This window comes from Dromiciops gliroides, chromosome X (assembly GCF_019393635.1).
Source record: "Dromiciops gliroides isolate mDroGli1 chromosome X, mDroGli1.pri, whole genome shotgun sequence".
Lineage (NCBI taxonomy): Eukaryota > Metazoa > Chordata > Mammalia > Microbiotheria > Microbiotheriidae > Dromiciops > Dromiciops gliroides.
In genome coordinates this window covers 38,616,324-38,637,281 of record NC_057867.1, presented here as the reverse complement: position 1 = coordinate 38,637,281, position 20,958 = coordinate 38,616,324, and the positions used below count along the sequence as shown (strand labels likewise).

The 20,958-nt window shown below is 42.5% G+C and overlaps 1 protein-coding gene across 1 annotated transcript in view; it reads left to right on the top strand.

Annotated features, from left to right (window-relative positions):
* Positions 1-16,405, top strand: part of CUL4B (cullin 4B) — a 45,458-nt gene extending 29,053 nt beyond the window's left edge. Inside the window, exons 13-21 of the mRNA XM_043974188.1 lie at positions 3,046-3,150; positions 3,986-4,096; positions 4,782-4,867; positions 5,711-5,818; positions 6,461-6,574; positions 7,431-7,536; positions 12,562-12,734; positions 13,952-14,104; positions 16,009-16,405. Coding sequence (XP_043830123.1) covers positions 3,046-3,150; positions 3,986-4,096; positions 4,782-4,867; positions 5,711-5,818; positions 6,461-6,574; positions 7,431-7,536; positions 12,562-12,734; positions 13,952-14,104; positions 16,009-16,104 — 1,052 coding nt within the window. The 3' untranslated portion in view covers positions 16,105-16,405. The remainder of the gene's footprint in view (positions 1-3,045; positions 3,151-3,985; positions 4,097-4,781; positions 4,868-5,710; positions 5,819-6,460; positions 6,575-7,430; positions 7,537-12,561; positions 12,735-13,951; positions 14,105-16,008) is intronic.
* Positions 16,406-20,958: the final 4,553 nt, after the last annotated feature.

Genomic DNA, 20,958 nt, shown 5'->3' with positions numbered 1-20,958 from the left:
TTTTACTTGTTTATGGATATGAAAAATGCATTTATATATACAGATTTATATTTATAAATGTATACATGTATTTATATGCATATATTAGTAGCTATACTTTTTGGTGAGAGAGAGGGGCAGAAGCAACAGGCAGAGAGAAATAGAGAGAGCGAGAGAGAGAGCGAGTGAGAGAGTTGAACTAGCTATGAGGCAGTGACTAGGTAGCCAGTGAATAGATGGCTGGACATGGAGTCAGGGAGTCCCAAGATCACATCCTACTTCAGATTGGCTCTGTGACCCTAGGCAGGTTACTTAACCGCTCTCATCCTCAGTTTACCCAGCTGTTAATGAGGACAGTACTACTTCTTTATCTTACTGGGCTATTGTAAAGTTGAGATGAGATGTGTGTAAAGTGTTTTACAAATATAATTTATAAATATATAAATGTTAGTTTAGCAGTGTTCCTTATTATTCTCGTTATCATATGCCGTCTCTCTAGCCAGCATATCCCACTGCTACATGGTGGTTGGAGAGCTGGCCTTGGAAGTCCCGGGTTCAAGTTGCATCTCTACCCTGTGCTGCCTTTGGCACTTGGGCTAAGTTACTTCTTCTCAGGGTAAGACGGTCAGCTGCCAGGCAGGTAGAGCAAGTAAATGCAAATACACATACACATGTATATCTGCTTGTTTGTTTGTTTTTTTAGTCCTTAGTTTTGTTTGATTTGGTCTTTTAAGTCCAGACTTGGTTTTTCATTAGCATCAGGAATTCATGGTGTGGAAACTTTCTCCGTTGGTGCAGATCAGCAAGTCATCTCTAATTGATAGTGAGGCAGTGAGAGGTTAAGTGACTTACTCAGGGCCACACAACCCAGATAAGGCTGAACCCTAGCTGCACCTGGTTGTAAGGCCAGCCTCTAGCTGCTGAATTACACTTTTCTCTTTGTATTTGTATACATCTCATTGTATGTATAGAACAATGAAGCATTCTAGAATAACATGTAGGACTGTTTGTTCCCACGCCAAATGGCCCCAGAATTCATGCTTCTGTCCTCTCTATTGCTTTAAGATATTATTTGTTTCTGATGTCAGCGTGCCTGCTCTCCTGAGCTGTGCTAAGTACTTCCCACCCCTATTTCTAGTGTTCTACACTAGCCAGTGACTAGAGATGTTAGAATTGTGAATAAAGTAAGAGGAAGTAAGCACTGAGTGGTAGCCTAAGGAGTTCTTCTGAATGCTAATGTTGGGGTACTCTTTCGAATACTTAGAATTCTTTGTTGCTTCCTGTTTCTTGGCTGAGAGCAGCTTATGTGGCATTGCTGTGGGTAGAGCACTGGGCTTGGAGTCAGGAAGACTCATCTTCCTGAGTTCAAATCTGTCCTCAGACACTTAAGAGCTATGTGACCCTGGGCAAGTCACTTAACCATGTCTCCCTTATTTTCCTCATCTGTAAAAAAGATATAGGGGGCAGCTAGGTGGCACAGTGGATAAAGTACCGGCCCTGGATTCAGGAGGACCTGAGTTCAAATCTGGCCTCAGACACTTGACACTTACTAGCTGTGTGACCCTGGGCAAGTCACTTAACCTTCATTGCCCTGCCCCCCCCCCAAAAAGATATAACACCACCTCCCAAGGTCATTGTGAGGATCAAATGAGATCATGTTTGCAAAGCACCTAACATGGTGCCTGGCACACAGTAGCCGTTTAATAGAGATGCCTATGGCCTCCCTTCCCCCGCTTCTGCCCAATAACTCTTCAGGAAAAGTGTCCCAAGATGAGTCGTGTGGCCCAACATTGGGCACTGCGTTTGGCCTTACAGCTGCTATCTTCATTTTATTTCCTTGTTGTCACTGTATTTTCCCCACTTCTGCTTTCTTTGATCTGCTTCAGTTCATGTAGTAGACCTTGCCTCGTTTCTCCGATTTCCTTATATGTATCATTTCTTTAGCACAGTAATGTTCCATTATGTTCACTTACCACAACTTGTTCAGTCATTCCCATGTACTTTGTCTCTCTCTTTTTTTTTTTTGGCTGTTACTGTTTGTAAATATCTTTTGTTCAGACATTCTAACTAATGAAAATTTTTTGAAAGTTTTGGTACCTGAGTGTTGCTGAAAATTCACAGTGCATTTCTTTACAATGTCATATAAGCAAGGGAACTCTACAACATTTGATTCCATCCAGAGCTTGCCTTTTCTGGTTTTAATTTTAGGTGAAAGAGACCACTACTACTTCAGAATTCCTCTATAGCCTCCTCAGCCAGCTGCCTAGATCTTATTTCCAGGAAAGCCAGTATTTACCTCTGTAAGAACCAACTTCTATTTTTGGCAGAAGGATTAGAGCAATGTACAAGCATACATACCAAGAGACACAATACATACATGCTCACATTTTGGGGTATATGCACACACACAAACTTTCAGCTGCCAGATGTTTGCCTATTCAATTCTTCTGTCTCCCATGCTACGAATTTAGTCATCTTAAACCCTTTTGTATGTGTCACTGTTATAGGAGAACCAAAGTTTTCTTTTGAAAAGTTAGATGAAGGGGCAGCTAGGTGGCACAGTGGATAAAGCACCAGCCCTGAATTCAGGAGGACCTGAGTTCAAATCCGGCCTCTGACACTTGACACTTACTACTGTGTGACCCTGGGCCAGTCACTTAACCCTCACTGCCCTGCAAAACAACAACAACAACAAAAAACAAAAAAAGAAAAGTTAGATGAAGATCCCATAAAGTCTTAGGAAAACACTGTAGCTTGAGTGACGTTTAGTATTTCTTGTATTTTGTGCTGGTGGAATATATGAGAAGTGGGTAGGTCAGCGTGTTGGTTTTCATTTACTGTGGACCATCCTGAAGCAAAAGTAGAAATCAGTCATCAAGTAGTTCTTTGGCACATTGTGGCTCTCTTTAAAAAATTACAAATGGATGTAAGTGTTTCTGGGGGCTTTACAGGCTCTGCATTTCTCTTGCCTCTACTGGGGGTGAAAGAACATACTTGTTAAGATGTCTACCCACTAAGCATCATTGAGGAACATGTTTTCCCCCTGTTTGTTTGTTTGTTTTTTAGCAAAGTATGTGGATTCAAAGCTCCGTGCAGGTAACAAAGAAGCTACAGATGAAGAGCTTGAGAAAATGTTGGACAAGATCATGATTATATTTCGGTTCATTTACGGTGAGTGATTCTGAACTGTGGGAACTTTTCCCCCTTCACTTAAAACCAAGTACTCAACAGAAAAGCTGTATGTATTCTGGTGGGAACATCGAGCTGAGGAAGCTGAGGTAAGGATCTTATTCCTGTAGTTGAATTCATCAGGCTGACTTAGACTCATTATGGAACTGTCTTGCTCTTTGGTTTTGACCCTCTAACAAGAATTGTTGGTGGCAAGCCACTTGAACCAAGTAGGAGGTTGTTAAACAGCCAATAGGCAATGTTTCTTTGGAGCTCTGACCACTCTTTTCATTTGGATCCTTACATTAATGTACCTTATTAGTGGCAGGCACAGTCTGGCTATTGTATTAGCCTGAATGTAGACTTCACTGTTTCTCTGAATCTGGCTTATATAAAACTTGAGTGTGGTCTCTAATTAAGGTTATTTTTTAGTATATGTCATTTGTTGTTTTGTTTTTTTTTTTCCACAACAGTCTTTTAGGAGTAAGGGCTGTGTTCAGACCACTGCCTTGTGTCCAGTGGAGTAACTGGACCTTTGGGTCTATAGGATTTAGTGCAAGAAAGGATCTCAGTGTTCGCCCAGTCCCCCTTCCTCCTCTTGCAGGAGAGAAAATGAGCCCCAGCCCAGGGAGAGGCTGGCCCCAGGACACACATGAAGTCCATAGAAGAGCTAAGACTTGAACTCTGATGCTCTACTTGAAATCCAATGTTTTTCCGGTTCTATCAGAAGAACTTTTGAATAATGGAGTTGTGATGCATTGCGGTTATGTCATTAGTGAAAGTTTTGTTCGGTTTTCTCATTGCAAGTTCTTGTTTGTTTTGTTTTGAAATGCTGTAGGGAAAGATGTCTTTGAAGCCTTTTATAAGAAGGATTTAGCCAAGAGACTGTTGGTCGGAAAGAGTGCTTCAGTAGATGCTGAGAAATCAATGCTTTCCAAACTCAAGCACGGTACAGTTCTTACTTTCTTGATGTTTCTCCTCATATTTGCATGGGATTCCAGTGGGAAAAGCCCAGTCCAGCCTTTCTCTAATTTCAGTTTTGCACCTTTCTATAAATTGTCCAATTTTTTCCTGTCATTTCTTAGTTTAATTTTTTTTGGGGGTGGTGGAGAGGGCAGGGCAATGAGGGTGAAGTGACTTGCCCAGGGTCACACAGCTAGTAAGTGTCAAGTGTCTGAGGCCGGATTTGAACTCAGGTCCTCCTGAATCCAGGACTGGTACTTTATCTACTGCACCACCTAGCTGCCCCCCTTAGTTTAATTTCTTAAGTCATTTGGATTAATGAAAAATGAAATGGGACAAACGAGGTTTATAGCATTTCATGCCAATCTAAGACAAGTACATTCTCGTATTTAAGGTGGGACGGGAGGCATGGATTTTTTAATTTTAATTTTTGATTTTTTTAAACTGTCCTACTTTATTTGATTGTCCAAATAGGAGATAAAGTCACTTTGGGATCGACAACAAGTTGGACTTTGCATTAGTGGTTAGGGGTATTGGGTTCTAGTTTATTTTTCTTTTAACTTTAAGAACACATCATGGATATTTTATGGTAGTGCACCTTCTGAGCTAGAAAGTCTTCATTCTTAAAACTCTTGTCATAAGTTCTGCATAGCATAATGTTTCTCCCCTAGAATGTGGAGCTGCCTTCACCAGCAAACTGGAAGGAATGTTCAAAGACATGGAGCTGTCAAAAGACATCATGGTTCAGTTCAAACAGGTAGTTCACACTGGCCCTAGAGCTAAATGGTATCTTCATTCTGTGTGTGGTTCCTGGTGGCGATCAGGATAAGAAATGGGCTTCAGCTGGGAAGCATTTTAAAACTTATTCCCTTATAATCCCCAAAGGGATAAAATGAAGAGGGAAAGATTTCCGGCATGCTTGGAGAGCTTTTAGGATCATTGTAAATCAGCCTGTGTTAAGGGGAACTGGACCAAAAACCCTCCTGAAGACTTGGGGGGAGTGGGAGAGGAAATGGGAACAGTTGCAAGACACATTTAGTTGGTTCTATTGCTGCTGCATTTGAAGTTTATAATACCATAATAACAGGAAACAAAGTGCATTATAGAATGGCGCCTAAAATGACCATTTGTTAAATTGAAATGTTCCCAGGTAAAGCCATGGTTTGATAAACACATGGTAAAGCATCTAATGAAGTTTTGTGATAGTAGGTGTGGCTTCTCTTCTCTGGCATCCTTATTTAGACATCTTGTTCTTTTGGACTCTATTTCATAGGAAACTGTCTTTATGATTCTGTGATAATTGCATGAGGGCTGATAGTTGCTATTTTTAAATGATTGAATTAGGATTTCTTTGGGGGGAGGGGAGACAATTGGGGTGAAGTGACTTGCCCAGGGTCACTCAGCTAGTAAGTGTCTGAGGCTGGATTTGAATTCAAGTCTTCCTGACCCCAGGGCTGGTGCTTTATCACTACAGCACCACCTAGCTGCCCCATGGAATTTCTTTAATGGACCGCTATTGTAATATAAAATATAAATGTGCTTTAAGAAAGGATTTACCCATCTTTTTCTCAAGAGATTTCATTGTGTATTGATCTTATAGTATATGCAAAACCAAAATTTTCCTGGGAGCATTGAACTAACCGTGAATATCCTGACAATGGGTTATTGGCCAACCTATGTGCCTATGGAGGTTCACTTACCAGCTGAGGTAAGTCATTGGATAGAACTTTGGTGTTAGAGAGAATAGCTCAGAATACATAGAATTTAGAGGTAGAAGGAGCCTTGAGGGGGTCATTTAGTTCAGTCAGTCCATTTCTTTCATTTCATAGAGGGACAGAAAGGTTCTGAGCCTAATTCCTCTTTCTTTGTTTCTTTCTTTGTCTCTTTCTCTTTGTTTCTTCCTCCTTCCCTCCCTCCCTCTCTCTCTTTTCTTTTTTTAAATATAGAGCTATAAGATTTCTTGTTTTTCATTAGAGATACCAGCACCAAATACAAAAGGTATATTCTCCTACCATCCTGTTAGTGTCTTTTTGCTTGGTTCATTTCTTTGGAGTATGGCTAATGAGGTCAGTTGTGTGTCCAGTCCTTTCTTGCTCCATTCCTTCCCAGACAGCTGGCTCACAAAGGTGTGTCATGGGGGAAGTTGGCTTGGGTAGTGCTCTATCACAATTCCTAGAAAACATCTCAAAGTTCATGTCTTTCTAATGGTAGACACCCACACAATACATACACACATACATACATACATACATACATACATATATATATATATATTTGAAGAAATGGTAGATGCAGTATATGAAGACAGGCCTTAATTAAAGGTTTTTTTTTTTATTTTTCATTTCTTTAGATGGTAAGACTTCAGGAGATTTTCAAGACTTTTTACTTGGGTAAACACAGTGGGAGGAAGCTTCAGTGGCAATCAACTCTAGGACATTGTGTGCTCAAAGCAGAATTTAAAGAGGCAAGTTGAATGCTCCCAGAATTTGTTTTGAGTCTTCCTCATGTCTACTTAATTATTCTTCTTGCCAGGAGCATAAAAAAAAATCCCCAACACTTCTTTTTTGTCCATTTATCCTAAATAGCTCCACAGTACAGTGATGCCTTTTCACTCTAGCCTTTGCAGGTTTTTGCTCTTTGGGGGGGGGGGGTTTGTAGAATGTGATCTGTAATAATTTGCTGCAGAAACAAAAAACATTGCCTCTCCAATTGGGGCAGGATCCACATGGCGGGATGTGGTGGTGGGGGGGTTGTAGGGGGTGGGACAAGAGTCCACAAGATGTATTTCGTGATAAGGGAGCTTTTCTCTTTGCCGTTGCTTGATCAGTAGACTGGAAGGTGAGAGGAACACAGCCTCTTTCCATTCATTTTACTTTGAATTATGAAGCTAGAAGGGACCTTAAGTGGGGATCCTTTCTCCCTGCACATGCCATATTACCACTTCAGTTTTCTAAGATGGTCCTGATCTGAGTCTAAACCCATCAAAATCAGGCAGTGAAAAATGCTTATAAAAAAATTGGCAATTTGGTTTCTTCTTACACATGAATGAATTTTTAGTAATATGGGTTTTTTTTTGTTTTTCAAGACCAATTCCATCTGTGTAGCAGACTCCCTCCACCAATGCAGGTGGGCAACTGCCTGTAACTGAAGTTTTTCAAGAGTTGTTGCCTGGGGTACTGAAAAGTTAAAAGACTTGGTGCAGGGCCACACACCTAGTATATGTCAGAGGCAGGACTTGAACCCAGGCTTCCTTTAGCCCTCTATACACTAGGCCATATTGCCTCTCATAGTAATGTTTAACCACTGTCTTTATCCAACAGGGGAAAAAGGAACTCCAGGTGTCTCTTTTCCAAACTCTGGTGCTGCTAATGTTTAACGAAGGTGAAGAATTCAGCTTAGAAGACATCAAGCAAGCTACTGGAATAGGTTCGTACTTGACTTCATCAGCCATCAGGTTAATGCTCGGTACTACTATACTGTAGGGCCTACATGTCCTCAAGAGTTTATAACTGAGGCAGAAAGGACTGATGAAGACAACAGTGATTTCAAAAGAGTCACATGGTACTGCCTCTCAGCACAGCAGTTGTCCTTCCATGGATTTGTGATCTCATCATTGGTTCTTGTACCAATCCTATCCAGCCTTTCTCATACTCCTGTCTGTGTTCTTCCATAAATCCTTCATGGAGGAGCAAATCAAGGCTTGACCGACCTTCCTCTTGGTTGTTGAATATGTTGTGGTTCCCAGTGCCACAATCAGATAATCTGTTATCTTCACCCTTTTTTGTATGACTGGTCCACCTCCTTTTCCTCTCACACATGTCCTTGAGGATGTGTTTTACACCATTTGTCATGGATGTCATTTATGTAAGGAGGCTGCAGGATAGTATGGTACCACTACATTGCCCTTTGGATCTCCAAGAATTTTAGTTCTTCTTACACTGTGGTGTTCTATGATTTGTGGAAGTCATCTCACATTAAATGGGAGTGTGTTTCATGTTTTTGTAGTAGGAAGCAGCCTGAGATCATGGAAAGCAGTCCACATTTTCTCAAATGCCATCCTGCTTGCTCTTCTCATTCTGTTCCCTTCTGGGTCCCAGCCACATGCATGTCATTCTTCATTTATTTTTTCACACTGTAGGGAAAAAAAAAAGTGACTCTGGCTAGTGAGGAGGCTTTGCTGTTTTCTGGGGCTTGGAGCAGTCAGCAAAATGTCCTCTGCAAATAACATCTGGAGACCCTCACAGTCTAGAGCAAATTAATCTTCCATTTGGACTTTGTCATCTCCTTTGTGAGTAGCGAGAACACCTTTGATAAATATGTCTCCCTGCTTGTGCTTCTCAGCATTGCTAACTAGGCAATTCTTGAACAAGGCGAGTTCAGTAATTTCATCTGTCAAGGAATTGTGTATGATCTTAACATACTGTATGGGAGACTCGAAGGATATATAATGAAGTGAGGCCTTAGATTCTTTACACCTCAGTCAAGTCTGTGACCCCTAAAGACATTTTCTTTAGAGAATTATCTATGAAGCAGGTTTGTTCCCTTTCACCCTGTTTTCCTTAGAGATGTGCAAGGACCATCCTCAAAGGTATAGAGATGGAAAAGTAAGCACGTGGTCCAGCAGTTGCTGATTTCTTTTCCATTGCCTTTCTTGGAGGTAATAATATAATCTACATACTTTCCCATTCTTTTGGAAGAAAAAGGGTGCAAATTCGATCCCTGAGTTCCATTTGAGTTTTGTCATCTCCTGCTTGGATTTCTCTACATTTTATTTTCTCTTTACAGATATGGTTAGTTCTAGCTGCTCTTCTTGGCTTAATTTTGTTGTGTGCCATTTCTGTTTTCTCACATTAGCCTATCAAGTGCTGAAGTGTTGTTAGAGAATTCACATGTCCTTTGACTATCATCAGCGATGAGAATAAATCACTCTAGAAACACTGGCTGATCTGTCCCCTTTTGGGTCTGTTTGTTGTGCTACTTTTACTTTGGCTCATGAATGTTCTTGAGCTGATCTGCTTTCGTTGGGTCTTAGCGTTGACTAACTGCATCTTGCAGCTTGTAGAAAGGTATTATTTGGAGCTTTCAATTTTCTTCTGTCATGTTTTGCAGAGGAGCTTTTACTTTCCAGTGTTTGTTGGCCAGGGCACTTTCTGGGCTCTTTTGGCCTCTCTTTGTGATGGTTATTTGACATCATTTAAACTTCTCTAAATGTCAGTCTCGGAGTCAACAGCTTGTTTAAAAAGCTTGTGTTGGAACTGTTGTAAATGCATGCATTTTGTTTTCTCATCATCTTTCTAATTCAACATTAATACATCTTGTTTTGACACAACAGACACCTCCCGATGAACACCCAAATCATACCATTTCCCCATCCCCAAGTTTATTCCCTGAAAATATGTAAGGAAAACAACCTAATTAGTGTGGCTGTGACTCATGTAGCACATGACCCTTTCATCCTTCCTCACTTGTTAACAGAAGGAAAGAGATGGGCTATAAGGTTGATAGGATGGCACCTGCGTTGGCTTCTTATTTTTGTTGCCTCTCTGTGTTGTCCTGCAGGGGCTGGGTTATATCAGTAGAAGGAGTTTCTTCCCTTGGCTGGTGTTCTCCATATCAGTGAAATCCCAAGTCTAGTCTAAACAAAGCAACGGCTCCATTTATGTTGTCGTTGTTGGGATGCTTCTTTCTTTACTCTTTAGCACTTCGTATGTTCATATTTTCACATGACTCTTTTTTTTTTCAGTAAATATTCCTTTATTTAAAGTTTTCAGTTCCAACTTTTTTCCCTCCTTCCTTCCCTTCCCTCACCCCTCCCTGAGGCAGTAAGCAATCGGATATAGGTTAGACATCACATGACTCTTGATTTCTTCACATTTGTCCTCACTTCCAACACATACTGTAATTTGTTTCTCATTTGTTAGACGCATCATTTGTTTTCACTTTTATATCACCAATAATGCTTTTATTGACTCTTCGGGTAGGTGAGGGTCTTCTCTTGTTTTCAGTCACTTCATTGGGGTATCATCTAATGCGGTTTTGATTTTGATCTTTGAAGCAAATGATCAGAGTTGAGTGTACACAGAAGCCAATTCTGAGTCCCACGATAGTCGCCATGTATTCTCGAACAGTTGAGATACGCTCCATTTCATTTTCTGTTATTGAAGGATCTTACAGTGTTCTTGGTAGAATCTCTACTTTGTCATCCTCTGCATCAGATGTTGTCCCTAAGATGCACCTGTCTTCAAGGTACCGCAAGGCCAAATGACCCAAATCTAATCCAGGCGTGCTCCTTGGCCAGCTGCTGATTTGACCTGAAGATTTGCTCCTGGAAGGCACCAGTCAAAGCAGGGAGGGGATTTTTTGTTCTTTCCTGTCCAAGCGTTGGTTGGGGCAACTTTATCGCTAGGCTTTCTGTCGTTAGGAAATAGCATTGGGTGAATAGATAGATAGGCAAGGGAACATTGTGACTTGCCATGGTAGGCATTTGGCATTTGAAATGCCAACACTCTGAAACAAAAAGATGGCAGATTGGTTTTGCCGAGGACAAGAGAAGATGCAGAGACACAGCCTAGTAAGATGCTGTTTTCAGGTGTGTGACGAGGGTCTGTACTGGAGCGTACGGTTGCCGATGTTGTAGAACTAATGAAGAAGGGGTATTTTGAAGGAAGCAAACTCGGGGCTTGTTGACAGGTTGTAATAGTACTGTAGAAGAAGAAGGAAGAGGGTAAGGTCACTGGAAACAGAAGGCTGGAGGCCCGAACTTGATGGTAGTGGGCAAGATTCAGTTCTAGGGGCACAGTGTAAGGCACTGAGGAAACAGTGAAAAACAATGTCTGTTCTTCAGGTGTGTCTATGCTAGTGCATGTTTCCAGGCAGCAGTAAAGGAGCCAGGAGAAAGTGATGACATAGGGAAGATGGTGAGAGGTGATTGAAGGGCTCCATTGCCAGAGTTGGTGAGAGAGGGGATGGACTCGGGGACTGAAATGGATTTAAAAGACCAGCTTTGGAAAGAAGAGCTTCCTGTTTTTCAGAGCCTGGAATAAGTGAGGAGGGAGGGGATAGAAGAATGGTGAGAGAGTTTTGAAGTGGAAAAGAGGAAATGGATAGCTTTTTTTTTTTCCAATTAGATAAGAGAGGGGCATCTAGGTGGTGCAGTGGATAGAGCACTGGCCCTGAATTCAGGAGGCCCTGAGTTCAAATCCGACCTCAGACACTTGACACTTACTAGCTGTGTGTGACCCTGGGCAAGTCACTTAACCTCAATTGCCTCACCAAAAACAACAAAACAAAAAACCAATTAGATAAGAGAGCTCTTCACCTGAGAGGTAGGCTTGAGAAGAGGTTTGGAGTAGTAGCCTTTTTCAATGAAGGAAAAATAGAAAGATTACCTTGCATCAATTAAGACCAGCTGAGATTAGAAAAGGTAAGTTTGGAGTGGACCTGATCATCTCTGTTGCCATTGTCTCTCGTGGTGTACTTAGTAGCCTTTGAGTAAAAGCTGAGAGGGCAGAGATGGTAGGGGTAACCCAGGGTTGGCTTTTGGCAAGGTGTGATCAGTAGGAGGATAGGGAGATGAGCTTCGAAAGTTGAGGACAGCATCTAGTTAAATGGGTTGACCATGAGGTCTAGACTGCAAAGGGAGGAAGGTGAGGCTGGAGTAACAGGGAGGGTAGAATGGCTGGTCATCACAGGAAGGAGGAAGAGAACAGGTTTGGGAGAAATGAGGCAGAGACAAGAGACGGCGGCTTAGCAAGTTGTGGGTTGCTGATTTCTTTCTGAAGTTAGGGTGTGAACAATGTTCATTTGCCAGTCATCCACACTGAGCTATTCACTGAAGCCACAAGAACAGGCCCTTCATTGGCCATGCCCAAAGAGGACACCATTTGCTAACATCCAAGAGCAATTCCAATAATCAGAATTCATTTCTCTTGTGCTTTAAGGTTTAGCAACTACTTTCCTTACAACATCCCTGTGAGCTAAGTGTGAGAGTATTCTTACCCCTCTTTGTGCAGATTAGCCAGGTTTAAGTAATGAGCCCTTAGCCCAACAGCTAGTAGGTGTCAGCGCCAGAATTTCAATTGAGCTCTCTCCTGATTCCATATTCAGGGTCCTTTGTACAACAGAACTCTAGTGGAGGCATGGGGACGGGAGCCAGATCCCAAATTAAATGTGCTCTCCCTCCTTTGGCTGGAGCTGTGGGGGAACTCTGGCTGTGGCATAGTGTACCCACTAGATAGCGCCAATGTCTGGGGTGATTTTGCCTAACTGCTTTTTTGGTTTTTTATTTTTACCTTTGTTGCAAGGGAAGACTGGGAGTTGGGGTAGAGGGTATCTGAGGTGGAACAAAATGGCCTTAGGAGACAGCTCTCCGTTCCCCCTTTTAAAACGTCACATACTTGTTTGTATCAGTGAGCAAAGGACTTGCATCCTGAACCATTGTTTCTTCTTCAGAGGATGGAGAATTAAGGAGAACACTCCAGTCATTAGCCTGTGGCAAGGCTAGAGTTCTGGCTAAAAATCCCAAGGGCAAAGATGTGGAAGATGGTGATAAATTCACTTGCAATGATGACTTCAGACACAAGCTCTTCAGGATAAAAATCAATCAAATCCAGATGAAAGAAACGGTATTTCCTTTTCTCCATTTTGTAATGCCTCTCCTTCATGCTTTTAAGATTAACTCTCTGTCCTACTACTCTTTTACTGAGATCATGTCTTGTTCTGTTAAAGCGAGTGGTACTTGGTTGGGGCCATCTTGGTGTACAAAACAAAAGTCACAATCATAACATCAAGTTTGCACTCCCAGAACCTTTGAGTTTAGAATGCTGATTCTCTACTTAAGTTGATGTCTTTGGGATTAGGCAAGCAGTGACTCCGAAAGGGTTCCTTCTGACATGGCTGTTGGAATACATGACACATCTTAGAAATGTTCTGTCTTAATTTTTCCTTTCGGGAGCTCTCCCAGGAACCTTCTATTCCTAAGCCCAAGTTCTCTCTGAAAAATGTCTAGGAATCAACGATCTAAGTATCGACAGTTCTTGGTCCTTCTGAATCTAAGTCTGGAATAACTACAGTGAGTTTGTGCTCTGATGAGTGTCTGAGGAGGGTGTTTGTGACACAAAGGTCAGAGGTGCAAACCATATACAGATGACTCAGTTAACTTCACCCAGTACAGTGGCGGGACCCAGCCCTTAGGTCACGGGCATCTCACAGACAAGTGCTTTAGTTGGCAGGTAAAAGGCTACGGGTGTGTTAGCACGACTCTATTTCCAGTAGTGGACAAGACAGCTCCAAGAATGAGAGCTAATCACCCCTTCACTTGGTGAGAGGGGACAGAACCTGTAAAAGAGCAGATTCTTCACCCCCCACCCCGCTCCCCCAAATCTGGTTTGATTTGATGAAGCAGTCGGCCTGCTATGCTGATGGGGCCCAGGATTTGGAGTGCAAGGCTCTGGTGCTGGAGTATACACTGGCACAATTTGTGTGGCCATCTCTAGGCCTCCTATGCTGCCTTTACAGTAAGGCGGGGGTGGCGACTCAATTTAGATTGATCCGAAGGTCCCCTGTGCTTGAATGTGGCAAGGTTTATCAAGTGCTTGCTTCATCAAAGTTTGATGAGGTGTAGCTCTTGAGAGCTTCAGTGCCAAGCCCACAGCCAGTGGGAAACATGGGACTTGACTCGAAATCCAGGGCTCAATCCACTTGCTTTATAAAGGTTCCTTTAGAGAAGTCCTAGATTATTTAAAGAATGTGAACGTTCGGTAGGCAGCCCGGGAACGCTTGAGTTTCCGTAGTAATCCTTCAACCCTCTTTTTTTTTTTTTTTTAAACCCATGACCTCCCAGGTAGAGGAACAGGCAAGCACTACAGAAAGAGTCTTTCAGGATCGACAATATCAAATTGATGCTGCAATCGTGAGAATCATGAAAATGAGAAAGGCCCTGGGTCATAATCTGCTGGTTTCTGAAGTGTATAACCAGCTGAAGTTCCCAGTTAAGGTGAGTGACCAGGCACCTGCTTCTGCTTGCAGAAAGGACTTAGAGGGTAAAGGGGGTGGAGGGGGTGGAGGGGGTAGAGGCAGTTGCTACGCAGCCCACAAGTGAATGTTTCAGTCTGGGCCTTTTCTCTTTTGGAGAAAAAAAGGGGAGGGCCTAAAAAAGGGGAGGGGTTGATTTCCCACTGATCCCTTAGATTGCTTTTTAGACAGCAACACTCTTAAAAGACAGGTTCCACAGGAAGAACAGTTTATTAAAATAGCTGTGGGATTTTGCAGAAAACTTTCAAGTTGATTCTTCTCCAGTCGTCTCCCTTATGTTTTCACGATGTCACCTACAAATCTATTAACATCAGCTCTCCTCTGTATCGTGAGGGAGTTAAAATTGATACTGTTGGGGGCAGCTAGGTGGCACAAAAGCACTGGCCCTGGATTCAGGAGGACCTGAGTTCAAATCTGGCCTCAGACACTTGACACTTACTAGCTGTGTGACCCTAGGCAAGTCACTTAACCCTCCTTGTCCCACAAAACAAAACAAACAAACAAAAAATTGATACTGTTGATAGGATGCCCAGTAGCTACAGCCATCTAACTATGAACCGAGAAAAAAATCACCAACAGAGCAGCTAGCTACCATAGCTATCAGTGTGTGATAGACCTTGGAATAGCAGACTATAATTCTGGTAAATTAGAGGATTAGTAATTTTGGTATTCTCCAGTTCACTTCAACAAAACCAGCCTAATGCCTGTTTATTAAGCCTCTTGTGCACAAAATAGTCCCTGCCTTCAGGGAGCATATCATTCTGAAATGTTCTGAATCAGTGGATAGTGGTCAAAAGAAATGCTCGTTCACAGAGTCCATGGGACTCCTGGATTCTGATGTTTGCCTTGTTTAAAAGACATTGGCAATGCAGAGAGTTGGAGTGATACCTTTTTAGGGGAAGGGGGCACAAGAAATGGTTAATTTGAAAGGATTGTTTTCAATTTGCCAAACAAGTCCTTTCAATACATGGTGAGCTCTCTTGGTCAGATGTTTAAAACACATTTGTTATTATTACTGTTACTATTATTATTATTATTAAAATTCTAAAATTCAACTTACAGATTTTTCAGGGGGGGGAAATGTGTAGCTCTTAACCTAAAGGGAGGTACAGTAATATTGTTCAACTATCTGCAGGAAGTCAGTACCCTCACCTTCCTGCAGACCGTATGACTAAAGAAAAGCTCTTCTCTCTTGTGATGAGAACTGATCTCAAAGAGAACAGACCACTTGGGAGGCAATGAATGGGTTCCATCTCACTGGAGATCTCAAAGCAGAGAGGGGTTGAGCCAGTTGGCCCCCGAGGTCCTTTCTAGCAGTTTTGACTTTCTGTGATTCTTTAAGAATGCCAAAAGAAATGTATTGAATGAGTTATAATGACACCATTTTAACTTTATATATTAATCCTTTGTTATCAAAGCCTTCAGGAGTACCCAGCTCTGAAATGTCCCCCAAAATAGTAGCATGAGGAATAGAGTGAGCATAAAGTTGTGAATGATAGCAGTGCAGAGAAGTTCCATAATAAAGGATGAATGGAGGTGAGGGCACAGACCTCCCTCACAGTGTGTCTCTGCTCTAGCCAGACCCTCATCTACCTTTACTACTCTTGCTTATTTGAAAAGGAAGGAAACAGCATACTACAAACATACTGTGGCATGGCAGTGTCCCTAAAGATGTGGTCACGGATTTCCTCTCCTATTTTAATTATTGAACAAGTCGCTGGCACTTGGAGGGGTGCCCATCCTGGGCACCGAAGGCAGCTCGCCTGCAGCCTGGGCTTCGGAGGGGAGGGTGTGAACTGGAATTGTTTGGGGGCCCATCTCTGCTGAGGGCCTCTCCCTCACTCTTTCCTTTCCTTTCTCTTGCAGCCTGCTGATCTTAAGAAGAGAATAGAATCCTTAATTGACAGGGACTACATGGAAAGAGACAAAGAGAACCCAAACCAGTACAACTATATTGCCTAAAATGGTCGCCTTTGAGCACTTGCTATATCATACACAGTTGCCAGTGGATAAACTAGCCTGTTGTTCCAAATAATTGACTTCTTTTCTACTACCGATGACTGAACGAATGAAAGCCATTTCATGGAAAAGTAGAGTAAAATGGACTTGTTGAGTGGTTGATAGGCCCATTTAAAGAGCACGGTTTACATTTAAGAAGAATGCTGTTGAACTCTTTGCATGTTTAGTTTGATGGCAACAAATTCTTAAAGATTTGATCTTTCATGCTTCACTTGATTTGGGGTCTGTGAAGGGTCCCTGTGGTTGGTGGGAGGGAGGGGGGGAGGGGGGGGAGTGTGGATTCCTTTATGCACTATGACTAGGAGGCAATATTCGAGTTGTTATACAGAAGGCTTTTACCCAGGATGCTTCAAGTGCATGCAAATGTGACATACCGTTACAGAATCCTGGGTGGATTTTTCAGATAGAAAAACCACCCTGAGCTTTGGTTACTCACCTATGTTTTGTGCTTTCCCTTGCAAAGAGAACTTAAGTGGTCAAGGGTATTGACGTTGGCTTCACGATGTTCTGTTTCACTGAAAGGGTGTTTTTAAAACAAATCTTATCCGGAAAAAACCCCAAAACATCTTTTAAGTTTTGGGAGCAGCTGCTCTTGAATATCAAGCAGGTGAAGCAAAAATCACACTGTTACGTGAAAACAGCCCCCCCCCCTCCGTAAAGCTGCGAGTGACATTTGCCCCTCATCCGGCTGTGCTTGACCCTCTTAGCACAGCGAAGCCTCTTTGCCAGGCTAAAGTTTCTGAAAGCGTCTCTGATCTCTTTCCATTTGAAGGCGAACTTATTTTTCTCCCATCCTTATCCTAATTCCTTGAAAAGTCCCAGAATAGAAAATCCTTCAGAATCAGGATTTTCAAGGAGAGAACATGCTGGCAAAATCACTTTGCAATGTAAAGAATTGACACAGAGCCATAACACAGATCCCACCCGCTATTGCAAGAGAATGTCCTAGGCTAGAATGACTGATCACAGAAAAGGGTAGTGAGATGATCGAGCTTTCTACATGGGGAGGAGTCTGGAGAATAGAAAGGCCGTTTTCCTCCCACTACCCTTGTGTACGGTGGAGAGATTTCTGCTGTTTCCCAGAACGCATCAAGTCCACCTCACAGTGCAAGCGGGAAATAAGAGGCCTTTCAAAACCCCAAGCTAGCATAACATTTTGTAACATTGTACCCATGTCACCACCATAGCCAAGTAGTCTCTGCCTTTTCTGTTTGCCCTTCCTTGTTAGTGGCTTTCTGGAGTCAGTTCTACGAAATGCTCCTCTCTGATGGCACCTTTTCATATGAAGGGGGTGGTTATCTAACGAAGGTTGCACCAGCAGGCTTTCCTAACCCTTTCTTTAAGCATCAGCTTTTTCATATCCTAGCTCTTGGCTCCTGCTCTCCTTTCTTGCCCAGTGCTTATCTGACATGGAAATTGCCACCAGTCATCACCCTCCCAGGTGGGCTTGACCTTCCCAGGAGCCTGACTGCCTCTGCCCTGCCCCCAATACCATTTGGAAGGTAGGTAGGCCCCTTCCTTAAAGAGATTTCCCCCCCCCCCCAGCCCTTCCATGCAAACCACCCTTTTAAAACTGGAGGCTGCATCAATTGAAAGAACAGTTTCTCAGAAAATAGAACGTATCCGTTTGAGAAACAATGAAAAATCTTTGTAAATTATAAAGGATTGTTTCTAGAGTGGTTCTTTCTGAGTTGGCTGAGTTCTGGGTCACTTTTCCTCCCTCTGTCTCTATTTTTCTCCAGTAAAAAAATTGTATCAAATTGTTTCTGAGAAAGGGTTCTTTAAAATAATTGAGTATTGGCTTTAAAATCACTGCTTTAAAGAATTTTATGATTTGGCCTGTTTAAAGGGCAAAACCTACTCCAGTCCAGATTGGTCTTGCCACGTGCCCTTCTCAAATGAGAGGGGGAGCTTCGTGGCTCGTCAGCCCAGCAAACAAAGAGTACCCCAACAAAACCAAGCTAGGTCTCCAGAGAGAAGGCTTTTGCATCATTTATCCCCCTTGGATCCTGTGTGTCTTGCCTGGTTCTTCTGAAGTTCTGGTAGTTTGGGCATCGGTCCTCTTCTCATAGAAATCTCCTTTGGGAGATAATCAAGTCAGGCTGTGGTTATCACCAGTCTCAGGGCACCCAGGCCAACTCCACAACTGACACATCTGACACATTTGTCAGCATCTAGCCATAGATTACAAAAAGAATACCTCTTGCATGCAATTCACAGCAGCTGAGTTCATAAGAAGTTACGTTTTATTCTATTTATCTGTAGGTTAAAGATTTTAAATATATATATATATGTGTGTGTGTGTGTGTGTGTGTATGTGTGTGTGTGTGTGTGGTGTGTGGCTGTATGTAGAAACACACACACATACACACACACCCCCGTAAACTTTGCCTTTCACTTTTTATTCAATTCTATTTTGAATAGTTAAGACAAAAAAAAAGATGACCACTCTTGAATAATGCATTTGCAGAAACGTGATAAACATGTTCTGTTCACTGGTTTACATGGATGTGCCAAAGCCCATCTTTCCATCTTTCCTGAGAAAACAAGACCATAGCAAATGAGGGCACTGCATAGCTCGATGCGGTTTTCATTTGTATTCTGCTGGTCCTTGTGAAATTTTTTTTTTCCAGTCCCTTGACTATCAACATTGTTTTTGACATTAAACCGAGATGTCACATGTCCATCTGGAAACATCTAATTGGGCACTTTGTTCACTGTTATTTTGGATCGGTTTTAGTTGCAAGAGTCCAGCAGCATTCCATCCCAAATGGAATAGGCTTTTGTAGAACAACTCTCCGTGAGTTGTGTCTGAAGGATGCGTGTGGGGAGGGGGTGGAACTAGCCTAGGAAGCCTTTCCAAAGCTTGGCTGATAGAATACGGGAACGTGCTCTTTCACTGCAGGGTCCTCAAAGGACTCGTGACTTGCTTTTACCCTTAAGCACACATGAAATCTTTGTCATGTTTCCTAACATGTTCACAGTGGGTACTGAGGCTTTCCGAAGTTGGTAAATAATGTAAATATGTGTCCTTTGAAAGAGTGAGTCTTTGGGTATTTTGTGTTCTTTATTAAAAAGTTTCGTGTTGATTAAGCCACTCGTCTGTGTGTTTCAAATGCCTTTTATTTCCTTCACTTTGGATGCTAGCTCGTTGGCACTGTAATATGTCACATGCTCAAAGAATTGAGTGCAGACACCTAGGACTTCAAAGAGACTCTGTGGCCTGTGGAAAAGGAAAGAGGACTGGCCTTGGAGTCGGGAAACCAGGCGTCAAACATCAGACACTTACCAGCTTCATATTGATAAGCAATACATTTCACCTCTTTGAAGCTCGGCTTCTCCATCTATGAAATAATAATACTCGTACTGCTACTTTCCCAGTGTTGTTCAATTCAACAAACACTTACCAAACACCTAATATGTTGCAAGGTTTTGTTTTAGACATTGGGTATAAAAAGACCCCAAATGAATCAGTCCCTACCTTCAGGACTTCTGCTGAGTCAGTGGGAGAAAAGTGCTTTGCATACCTGAAAACACAAAATTGAACTGTCGATATTTATTCCTGTTAAGCAACCCAAGTATTTCAGAATCCTGGGTTTTGCTCAAATGATCATGCAGTGAATGGTATTTTTGTTTTGTTTTGTTTTGGTTTTGGTGAGGCAGTTGGGGTTAAGTGACTTGCCCAGGGTCACACAGCTAGTAAGTGTTAAGTGTCCGAGGCCAGATTTGAACTCAGGTCTTCCTGAATCCAGGGCCGGTGCCTTATCCACTGCGCCATCTAGCTGCCCCCAGTGAATGGTATTTTGCAGGGGGGGGTATTTTTGCAGGGCAATGGGGGTTAAGTGACTTGCCCAGGGTCACACAGTAAGTGTCAAGTGCCTGAGGCCGGATTTGAACTCAGATACTCCTGAATCCAGGGCCAGTGCTTTATCCACTGCACTAACTAGCTGCCCCCGAATGGTATTTTTAAAAGATCCTTTAAGTTAATTAGCAATCTGGCAGCTTTTTAGAATAAGCAGTTTTTGTTTTAAACATCAAATCAGTGGGCTTGTTAGTGAAATTGCACTCTGGATGGAGAAAGTCCACCCATGTGGACAGGCAGCCACTAAGAACTGTCTGGGGACACAAAGTGATTTGCCTAGGGTCAGGCAGCCATTAAGTGTGACACACGGCAGGTGTCGGAGGGTGGGACATGAAGACTACTGATAGGCATCCATAATACCCTTCACGGTTAACACTAACAATAAAATGTCCGTATAGTGCTTGCTGTCCTTTTAAAGTCCCACAAAGCTGAAGCAGTGGTAGGTTTTCCTAGACTGATACACGGTTGGGCTTCTGTCTAAAAAGACCAAGCTGGCAAAGTCTTTCAGAGGTTTGTCTTTATTGCTTCGTGAAGAAAAGCAAGAGGCCAATTGAACTTAATCCCAATATCAACTACAAAGGCAAGGTGTTGTCCATGTCAGCATCTGCTGCCGTCTGACTTAATGACCAACAGACCTTAGGAATCTGAAACACTTGAGTTTACCCTCGTGGTCCCCAAGGTTTTGTTTTGGTTTGGTTGTTTTGTTTTGTTTTGCAGGGCAATGAGGGTTAAGTGACTTGCCCAGGGTCACACAGCTAGTACGTGTAAAGTGTCTGAGGCCGGATTTGAACTCAGGTCCTCCTGAATCCAGGGCTGGTGCTTTATCCACTGTGCCACCTAGCTGCCCCATCCCCAAGGTTTTCAAACAAGGAATAACCGATATCTTGAGCGATCTCATGGGCTTTGGAATTCCACTGATAAGGAGCTATCCATTC